Source organism: Suricata suricatta, chromosome 2 (assembly GCF_006229205.1).
Source record: "Suricata suricatta isolate VVHF042 chromosome 2, meerkat_22Aug2017_6uvM2_HiC, whole genome shotgun sequence".
In the NCBI taxonomy this organism is placed as follows: domain Eukaryota; kingdom Metazoa; phylum Chordata; class Mammalia; order Carnivora; family Herpestidae; genus Suricata; species Suricata suricatta.
The window spans coordinates 2,359,108-2,370,383 of NC_043701.1; the positions used below are offsets into that span (position 1 = coordinate 2,359,108).

The window sequence follows — 11,276 nt, forward strand, 5'->3', positions numbered from 1 at the left end:
GGCCCTGGGCAGCCCAAGCGCCAGAGGGGAAGGCTGGAGACTCGGGTGCGCACAGAGAAGGCACGTGGCAGGAAGGATGCCACTGGCCTGAGAGAGCTCTGACCCAAGGAGGCAGACAAGGGGGCAGCTGCAGGGGGAGAGGAGAGAGAGCACAGCCCACACCTCTGGCGCCCCTCACAGAGGAGGAGGAGCTGGCAGGAGACACCCACGGTGCCCGGGCACAGGAAGAAGGCGGCACAGGGGCGGCAGTGGCTCTGAGGGCACAGTCAGGGAGTGAGCAGAGCAGGGTCCAGGCGGCAGGGGACCGACCTAGGAGAAGATGGACCGACACAAAGCCATGAGAAAATCTTTGACACGTTCTTCCCACAGCTCTGGGGTCCAGACGGACAGCTCTGGGGTGCAGAGTGAGCGGGGTCAAGGGCGCCCAGGGCTGGAGGACAGACACAGGTGGGAGCGAGGTCAAGTTCATCCCTAGCAGCTCTGGTCTTCCCAGTGAACGGGGACGTCACCTCACTGTGACCAGGCAATGTGACCGTGAGCCTGGAGCGACAGCCCAGAGGGCCGTCAGGCCTCGCGGGGTAAGCCACAGGCCCAGTCCTGCTCACAGCGAGCTCCAGAACTCTCTTCAGTCACAGAGACCCGGCAGGGGTGCGGGTGGCCCCCCACGCGGCCAGCCATGTGCCAGCACTCCCAGACCCGCGCGCTCCGGCCCCTCTGAAGGACGAGGGACGCTGGCCAGGCACACGTCCTCCCCGTGGACGCGAAGCTGCGTCTCCAGGACCACAGAGACCCGGTTCCATGAAAACTAGCCTCCGTGTGGCTGCTCCCCTCTCCCCCAAGGAGGCCAAAATCCCTGGACCAGCTGCCAGATATACGGCAAGTAGAGGCTGGGGCTGAGGATATGGGGCAGGGATGAATCAGAAGTCAAGGTCCAGCCTTGGATTTGAGAAGCTTAAGAACAAAACAGCAGGCGTGAACATCATCCACTTCCTTACGCTGTCATCACCCCACTACCCGTCCCCTCCCTGGACGGCAGAACCCAAATTCTCCTGGCAACTCAGGAAGTTACCTTCTAACTTGTTACATTTCACAAACAAATGCATGCAAACACTTAACATTTCTACACGGAGGCAAAATGTGGCTTTCTCCTAAATTCAGATAAAATGTAGGAGGGACCTGTGGTAGACACAGCAGACACATATTTGTATTAAACAAATTTGTCCTTGGAGATTGGCCTCTGAAGGAAGGAGCCAAAAAATCCTAATGCTCACTAAAAGAATGGGAAAATCACTTTAATTCTTTTTTTTATTTTTTGGCCTCTGCAATATCTCCTCTTTGAAACGCACAGGAAATTCAAATTTAGCTGAAATTACAAGTATATGGTTATGGACAGCACATGACAGTTACTCTAAGAGAATTTGCTACAATTTTGGGGAAACCTACGGGAAACGGGGTAAAAGGAAAAGCTGTTTCTATAAAAGAAGCAGGGGTCCCTGGCCTCCCCACGTGGCACAGTCCCCGTGCTGAGCGGCACACGGGGACACTCTGGGAGGCCTCCTGACACTGGAGGACACAAGCCTCTTCCTTCCTCGTAAGGCCTTGCACATGGCATTAGCAGGGCCACAGATGAGGCGTCATAAAGACACCCTAGCTGCCACCCCTATGGTTAAACTTTAATTTCAGACTAGGTGATACACACAGTACAAGACCCGGAAAGGCACATTTTCATCTTCCCCAAGGGTCGGGCTATCACAAGAAAACAAGTTACCGCGCCAGGAGGCTGCGTCGGGAGCAGGGCAGGTCTGTGGTCTTTTATCCTTGCGCGCTCACCGCTCTCTCTCCTCTGGTCTCCCATCGCACGACACACTACAGAGCCTCCTCGCCTTCCTCCCCGCCTCGGACCATAGCGCCCCTGCTTATGCTGTCGCTCTCTTTCTTCGAATTCAAGCAACGCGGCCTTGGCTTCGGCTGAAAGCTCTATTTGAAAAGATGCACACATGTTAGAAATCGTCAAACAGCCTCAACTCGATACAGAGGGAGGAAACAGGAAAGCTACGTGGGGCAGTGAAACCTGGGGACGGCGAGAGTCGCCCATGGCCACAGGGCACTCCGCTGGCGGCGAGCGGGCTGCAGCCACGCTGCCCGGGAGAGACACCCGTTCAATGAAGACATGCTTTTCCCGGGGAGTAAGAGACCAGGGGCCCCTGCAAAGTCCAAGTCTTTTCGCTTAAAACGACAAAACCGCAGAGGGAAACTAAATAGCAGGGCCTGAAGTTCGATTTAACCCTCAAACTGCTGCGACGCTTTCTCTTTCAGGGACGGCAGACCGCGCCGGGGAGGACCTGGGCTCCCAGGCCCGCACAGCACCACTTCTTAGTGAGACCAGTCTGGGTATTATGAATGCACCGTGGCACACGGACTCAAGATAGAGAACAAATAAATAAACACAAGGAGTTCCTCTTTGTTCCGATTTAAACGAAACTATTAATGACATCACTCTGAAATCAAATGATTAATTTCATACAGTGGAAAACTCATTTAACATGATCATTTCTGAACGTTTAAAAAGAGCTTTCCTCTGTGGGAAAAGGTTTACATCCACGCAGTCTGACAGGGAAGCTGTATCAAATGAGAGCAATGTCACAGAAGAAAGAAACTCCTTAATGCAAACAGCTGGCGGGCTCCGGCAGACCCTCACCTTTCTGACCCCCTGCTCTGCGGATATACAGACGTGGACTCTGGCCCTACGAAACCTCACTCGGCACCTTTTACTAAATCCCTAAGAGAAAAGCTGACTTACTCAAACACAGCTCCTTTATTTTAAAATACTGTGTAAATGGTGGGATCTCCCACTAACAAATGTATACCTTCTAAAGGGTTCGCTGAATCCCGAGGGATGCGGTGACTTACACCCTCTTCCAGAGTGAAGGGCGAATGTTAACATCACCAGTTTCAGCTCCTACCTTGAATTCCACAATCATCTCCAAACTCTTCCAAAATCTCTAAGCCACATCTCATTTCCTTGATATTGTTTCTATGGCCTTCCCCTCCCCTTCAAGTAAATCCAGACCCCATTCAAAAGAAAATTTAATCTCTTCTTAACAAGCACAGACTTTTATTCTAATCTTGACTACATGATTGGTTCACATACACATTTTATGCGGTGAATCAGCAATTATTTTTCTAGTGGTTCTAAGTGTCAAGATTAATTTCACTATCCCCAGTAATAAAATGGTTTCAAATGACATCTTTAATCAGCAAGTAAAAATGCTTCCCTCCAATTGAGACAAGCTGTCACAAAAGGTCACCAAAATATGACAGGATGGAAATTACATTTGTAACTTCAACTGAAATGTTAATTTCCTCGTAAGTGTTTTCTGAACTATGTCCATATTCTAAAGCAGAGGTATAGCTCAATGTAACAAAGTTTTACACTGCATTGTCCTAAAACATGCTTGGGAAAAACATCTGCATACAAATTAATTTTATAATATTTGGACTCACACATAATGAGACAATATTTGTAGAATACCCAGCTTATTTGACGAAATGGAAATAAAAGAGTCTGAATTTTTTTTACAAGGCAACATGAATGAAGAAGTCTGTGAAACCCTTGCTTGTGATGCAGAACCACCGTGTGAACTGAGGGCCACGCCTTACCGCTGTTTATTAGATGAAAATACTCTTCCCACAGATCCTCTGCCATAAACAAAATTAACTAAGGCCTTTATTTCAAGAGAACATTTTATGTGGACATATGGTTTTTAGGCTAAAGCAAATAAAATGTAATTTAACACATTACATGTGTCGGTGAGACTTAGGACACTGTGAAATCCAGATGCCTACTCCTAGATTAATGGATAACAACAGGCCGAGCTAAAATACACGCGGTCCTTCACGTCCTGCAGTCCTGCTCCCGGAGAGAACCTCAGGCCCACCTCCCAGGGCCCGGCCGGCCCCGGCTGCCCTGAACTTTTGGGCCGAGACTTTAGGAGGACCAGTCACGGCCGCTCACTGCCTAGAGATGGTTTGGACGTTTCTATTCAAAACACATCACTCCCTGACGTACGTATGTTCTAGAAACCCTGCTTGGCTGGCTTTTGCGAGCAAGTGAAGCCCTCACAGCCTACAGCATCCTCTGCCGTCACGAGGCCATCTATCCGCTAAGCATGTGGCTCTGTGCCACCCTCGGGGAAACTGAGCAGCAGTCACATTTTCTGAAAGATTTAGTTTCCGGAAGGCTGGCTGAGCTCCTTACTTGAGATCTTAACCTACAGGAAAGCCCAAAACGCCCCCTGGCCCCCACATCCACACCGAGGACTGTGTGCCAGGATCTGCAGCTGCCGGACTGTCACACTCACGAACCCACGATCTTCCCCAGTTAAGGGCGTGAACCCACAGTCTTTCCCGGTCGTGGCCGGCACTGCCTGTCTGAATACAGGGAAGACTGAGGGAGAGCCACACCCCGCTAGGTTCTAGCGGGCACCCGCTGCCCACGGGGAGGCCCACAGGGTCAGGAGCGGGGGTGCCCGAGCACGGTCTCATTCTTCCACTTAAAGGGTGGAGTGTTCTCAACATTAACCAATTACACTCCCAAAATAATCTGTTTGTATTCAAAATGTTAAAAGACTTCATTTGTCAAGAAACATGTCATATGAGATGACATTTGGACTCTGGTGGCAATATATTTTAACTCCATTACAAAGAGCGGGAGAAGAGCAGGACACAGTCAAATCAATGTATTTCTACGCAGAACCTGAACCTAGTGTTTCTACCACCAGGGGCACACAGACAAACACAAATGTCTAGTTTACGAAATACTGTAGCAGCTTCTCTTTATCAATATTTTCTTACATATAAAATTAACCTTTTGTTGGAGGAGGGGGGCAAGGTAACCAGGGAGCTCACCGTTTTAGAAAACCAATCTTTACGTGGACAGACAAATCCTGTTTGTACTGGGACTAAGCCTGAGTTGGCAGAAAGCTCGTGTTTCAAACACCAGGCTTTCGTATGCAGGGCTCACAAGTACGGAGCATTTAAGCACCATCTTCACCTACCTCAGTACCTGGCCAAATTTGCACAACCATACCTAAACCTTACCTCTTCATGTTTAAAAGAATCGGTCAATGGCCAAACTGATTACACCTACAGCCCCTCTGCCCCCTAAGGCCTCCAGGCCCTCACCCCCTGTGCTTCAAGTCTCCAGCTCGCCTACCGCTTAACCCCTTCCGGCCCCTTCTCTCAGAAGTACAAACGACCCTGAAAACAGCAGAACGAGGCAAAGGTCCTGAGACACAGGAATGAAAGCAACACAGAGCGGGAGCACAAGCAGGCTGGGCACCTCGAAGCGTGAGGTCAGTGCTTGGGCAGGTACAATGCCCAGAGACATGACCTTGGCCGAGGCACTGAGGTTCGGGGCAGGGGCGCCCCCACACCAGCCGACAGGGGCGAGGCCCCTCCGGGGCTCCGTCACGCGACTCCACCCCCTTAGAACTTGCAGGGGCCCCGCCAGTTTCATACATTAGTTCCCCACCCCCGGGAGCGAAGCCGCAGCCACCACAGGGCCGGTGGCCGCAGGAAAGGGACGAATCACCCCACACGCCACCACTCCCTAGCGAGGTGTCGCCTACTGCCCTCCGGCGCCCAGCCAGGGGCACCCCCTCTCCGCAGCCCGCGCCTGGGAGGCCTGCTCCAGGACGGCATGTCGCCAGCTCCTCCTGCCGCCGGGCACTCGGCGTTTCTCTCCCCTCCTCCTGCCTGAAGCCTTCTGCCTCCTCTCCTACCCACGGCCAACTTCAGACCCTCTTTCTTAGAAAATGTTGTCCTGCGTCAGACAAACTGGCAACTGTATAGCATAACTAGATAAAAGGCCAGGGGACTCCTGGGCCAAAAGGTAGAGGAGGAGAACTCGGAGGGGAAAGGAGGAGAGAATGCGAGGCTAGCAAGCTGCCCGTAAAGCTCCCTCAGGGAGGTGATGCGGGAAGCCGGCTTGCCCACCGCGCTGCGCCTGCACACCGGGGTCCTCGTGCACAACTCACTCCTGCCGCTTATGGACACACGCTCGTGTTTCCAACTAAAATGGCTAATAATGGCTTAGAATTAATAAACGTAGTATGTGAGGGTTACTTTCTTGATTTTTTATTTGGACCAACACCAGAAGCAAGGGAGCCCACTGTCCTTGCGCCCTCCCACCCTCCTGGAATTCGGCACAAAGTCCCAGGGGTTCTCAGAGTCCGGGTTCCAGAACAGCGGGCACAGCGGCACCCGGGAACTCGGCAGAAATGCAACGTTCTTGGGCAGCACCTAAAACCTACTGAATCAGAAGAGCCGGGAGTAGGTCTAGGAATCTGCACTTTAACAAGCCTTCTAGGTGATTCTGTGCTTGCTCAAGTCTGAGAACCACTGCTTTATCTTCTGCAATGGACACTGGGAAAAACTGTTGCCAGGCGGGGTGGGGTCAACACTGACGGGCTCTGCTGACCCGCAAAGGCCTCTGTAGGTCTTTAAAAGCAGGGCTTGCTCAGAATGACTGTCCAACTGGTTACGTCTACACAAGTAACTCATGGAACACTGAGAGGCACGGCAGATAGGAGAAGAAAACACAACAGAGACGGTTATAATGACACCAACAGGCACAAACTACAGACCGTCTGGTCCAGAATTAGCCCTGGGGACTTCGTGCGTCTCAAGTGGGGTCCAAGGGCCCTGTGCCATCCCCAAGCCACCTGCCCAGCGCTGGCCAGGAACTGCACAATACGCATGAGAGTAGGTCTAGGCCATCGACTCCAAAAGAAAAGCTATTAAAAAAATTAGCAATCAAATATTTTATTCAAACATTTTTAATCCAGAAATCAGTCATTTTTGTACAATGACTTTTACAGCACTGTCTAACCTCACACAGACCATCCACTCTCAGAGGGCCACGCAGAATAATCTATAAAGTAAAATTTTTTTAACTTATTTCATTAATCATAATAGTACTATGGAAGAAATCAAAATGGGAGTGAAGAAGGATGGGACACAGGTAAAAAAAGTTACCCAAAGTTTCTGGAATGTTCCTTCTCTCTCTAGTTACATCTGAGAGCCTAATAATTGTTCCTTCTTTCCTTTCAGTTTTGAAACGCAATCGTCCAGATTCTTCATCATCATCATCTTCCTCATCTGATTCTTCTTTTATGTCCTTCTGTAGTTCCAAAGTTTCCATTCCTCCCTACAGTGCAGACACACAAAACAAAAAGGGAGACTGAGTTCACATTCTTTTGAATTAGGTATTGAAGAAGGAACATATATAAACACATACTTCTATTTAAGATGTAAAGACGCTGCAAAACGCACCATCACAAGTCCCGGGAAACCCCAAACCAAGATGAGGAATAACTGATCTCAAATGGGGTCCAAGGGCCCTGTGCCATCCCCAAGCCACCTGCCCAGCGCTGGCCAGGAACTGCACAATACGCAAGAGAGTAGGTCTAGGCCATGCTTGTATAACATTCCTGCCTGTAAATAACATACGAACCCTATGTCTCATTACTTCTACTGCGGACAGAAAACACAGGAACTTCAAAGTCCCTGCTGGCCTCGAGTCTGCCCCAGACGCCAGCAAAATCCAAAGTGTTCATTAAACCAACCCTGGAGCCAGCGTTATCAGCACGCACCCACTGCACACCTTCCCCTCCATGAGAACCCACCCCTGCCCTGTCACGCAGGCCTGACGTGTCCAGTGACTCCGGACCCCTGTGCTGTGACTCCCAACCCTGTTGCCCAGCTGCTGGCTTTCTCCAGCCACCCCCCCCCAGTCGTCCCCCTGCGCTCTCACCCCGTGCCTCGATCTGCCCTCAGGTTGGGGCGTGGCCGCCTCCGGCCTGGATCACTGCGCCCAAGGAGCTTTGTTTGTTTCGTCACACTAACTCCAGCTTGTATCTCAGTATTCCCACAAAAACACTGCCTCATCTAGTTCCGACTACAAGTAATTGTCATCAGCAATTCTTTATCCTGAATGTTCCTTTTACGCTCCGGATCACTTTTGACCTTTTACCAAGTCTCAACAACCTACTGGGAGAGAGTAAGATAGGTACTTACTGAGTGTCAGGTTCACTTAAATATTTTTAGCAAACATAAGAAAACAGAATTTGGGGGGGCGCCTGGGTGGTGGCTCAGTTGGTTAAGCGTCCAACTTTGGCTCAGGTCACTATCTCACGGTTTGTGAGTTCGAGCCCCGCATCAGGCTCTGTGCTGACAGCTAGCTCGGAGCCTAGATACTGCTTCTGATTCAGTGTCTCGCTCTCTCTGCCCCTCCCCTGTTCACACTCTCTCTGTCTCTCAAAACCAAATAAAATGAAAAAAAAAAAAAAAAAGGGCACAAGAGAAAATTTAACATAAAACCAAAAATACAATGGTCTTCTATTCTTCTCCCAACATTTTCTGTGACAAAAGATCAACTACAAATGCACGTGCTCATGGCTGTAAGTACTTCAAGTCTCTACACATCCTTAGGAGTTCAAATGCGTGAGACACAATGATGAATGCAAACTAGATTTTAAGCCTAAGAACGGTGGCCCCACCTCTCAGACTCTGACACTCAGTACAGCACGAAAATGTGCAGCACCAGAATCTTGGCATTTTGTCAGTTTGATACTTGATATTATTCTTGCCTCAATGAGTATCCGAAACCAACGAGTACCGCGCACCAAGGGCCCAGCTGGGTCTGGGCGGCACCGCGCTCCCGAGGGCAAACCCTCTGACACAGTACTCCCCCCACATGTCCACGTGCTTCAGAGCAGCGCGTCAAATGTCATGTTTAGATCCATCAGCGGGAATCCCGCTGCAATGTAGACTGTGACGCCGCAGGACCACAGGTGGGGCCTGAGACTCTGCATCTCTAACATGCTCCGCATGAAGCTAACAGGCTGGTCCACAGACCACACTTACGGCCACAGAGCAGGAAACAAAATAAAGCAATAAAGTAAATCGCCACCAAGAAAGCAAAGGTTCTATTTACTACAACAGTCGTTTCTAATTCAACCAAGAATTCAGTTCAAACCCTTCCAGCAAGTTTAAGTTTAACATAAAACATGACAATACTGGAACTATATATATTCTGCAGCCAGATCTCCACCTAAGAAATCTAAAGAGAACAAGGATGAGTTGAAAATTCTTTCTTTGAAACAAATCCTACAACCCACCAACAAATCCAGTCTATGACCCGGCATACTGCATTCCCAGATATTTATGCAAGAGAAATGATCACCTAGGTTCACGTAAAACCTGTGGGAAAGTAGCTCCAGCCCTCTTCTGGATCACCAAGACCGCATCCACAGTAAGTGAACGGCCACACTCCTGAGCACTAGCAAGGAAGGAGCTCTCGACTCCCGCCTGGGGTGCGGGAGACACTGGGCACGACACACGGCAATGCGTCCGTCCGCAGGACGGTCCCTGAGAGAAAGCACTGTACTGGGAGCCAGTAGTTGGAGACGGAGGGAAGGCAGGGCTACAGCAGGACAGCACAGGGCGGGACTCCTAGGATGCAGGCTCATGGAGCAAGTGGCCAGTTCGGACCCCGTAACTACGTCACGACCACACACGGGTGAGACCGCCCCACTGGCAGCCTCCACTAAGCCGGACTTCCGCCTTCAGGCTCCGGCTCCGGCCTCTTACCCTGAACACTGGGAGGGGCGGGGCAGGGAGAGGGGAGGAGAGGAGGAAAAGATCATCTCTTGTAGCCATATGATTTACACAATGAAATAACCTATCTGCCAAAATGCTTTCTCGGCACTTCAAGTTGCTGTGAAGAGTGGTGCTGGGGACAATCAAATTATCCTAAAATTTTATTGGGTAAGAAGTTAAATACGTGTGTGTGGTCTCCTTATTAGGCTCTGCCAAAAATACTCAAAACTTTAATTTTAGCTGCTTAATTATGCTGCAAACCTGAAAGCCACAACTGTGACTCTTGGGAGAGGCACACACGAAAACCACCGTGAAAGCTCTTACAGTCAGGTCAGAATCTGATCACATTCAGCTCACCATTGAATGACACAGGTAGAAAATGCACAGATCCACGTATATGTGAATTCTGTTGGATAAATACAGTACTATAAATGTATTTTCCTTATCAATTTTTTTAAATAGGTTCCACGCTGTCCCAACGCGAGGCTTGACCTCGCAACCTGGAGATGCAGACCTGAGTGGAGAGCCAGAGTCGGGCGCTTAACCAACTGGGCGACGCAGGGGCCGCTCCCTACGATCTCCCTAGTAACGTTTCTCCCCTCCGGCTCACTTCGTCCTGAGAGCGTAGGATATGACACACAGAACATACAAAATCCGTGCTAACGGACAACTTCTGCTCTCAGTAAGGATCCTGGTCACCAGGAGGCTCTTGGGAGCTAAGTTCTGGGGGAGTCAAACATAACGGTCACATGCAGATTTTCAGCTGGGTGGGACCAGAGCCCTGACCCCAGCATTGTTCAAGGGTCAGCTGCACACACAAAGAACTGGGAAGTCCAATTCCGGCGAGACCCAGACCTGCATATGTTTTAAGCTCTCCAGCTAATTCTTTTTTTTTCTGAGAGAGAGAGTGTGTGAGCAGGGGAGGGTCAGAGAGACAAGAGATACACAGAACCGGAAGCAGGCTCCAGGCTCTGGAGCTAGCTGCCAGCACAGAGCCTGATGCGGGGCTCGAACCCATGAACCTGACCTGAAGTCGGACACTCGACCGAGTCACCCAGGCGACCCTCTTTAGCTAATTCTGAAATGAACCCGTGATGTCTCAGTGCTTTGAAAGATAATTCAGTATTCTATCCCAAACCTGAGGGGGAAAAGCAGGTAGTTCTCTGAAATGCAGGGGTAGGGAGGCGTCAAAGAAAAGTATACAGAACACTGTTTAAAAACACTTTCCAAAAGCTTAATGCTTACAGAATAGTTGAGCGAGAATAATTATTATACCAGGATATACAAAGACAAATTGAATACAAATTCTAATTCTACAAATAGTGGTAACTGACAAGCTGGACAGATGGAGCAAACTGTGCAAAAATCATAAGAAAATTACAGACCAATATCCTTCAAAAATACAGACACAAAATTCCTTACAAAAATTAAAGCACACCGAATCCAGAAACAGAAAAAGGAAAATATATCACAACCAAGTGAGGGGCACCGCCAGAGCCAGAGGCACAAGGCTGACTTAACATTCAAGAAAACCAACGAACAAATCTTGGAGACTAATTCCAAATACACGCAGATGACACTGCGGCCCCTCAGCCTCCCTCTGAGGGGAGCCC

At 49.8% G+C, this 11,276-nt stretch overlaps 1 protein-coding gene across 1 annotated transcript in view; it reads right to left on the minus strand.

The window, feature by feature from the left end:
• Positions 1–11,276, minus strand: part of RBM33 (RNA binding motif protein 33) — a 99,919-nt gene that overhangs the window by 61,528 nt on the left and 27,115 nt on the right. Inside the window, exons 7-8 of the mRNA XM_029954274.1 lie at positions 7,039–7,210; positions 1,769–1,977 (exon numbers count right to left, since the gene is read on the minus strand). Of these exons, the coding sequence (XP_029810134.1) occupies positions 1,769–1,977; positions 7,039–7,210 (381 nt within the window). The remainder of the gene's footprint in view (positions 1–1,768; positions 1,978–7,038; positions 7,211–11,276) is intronic.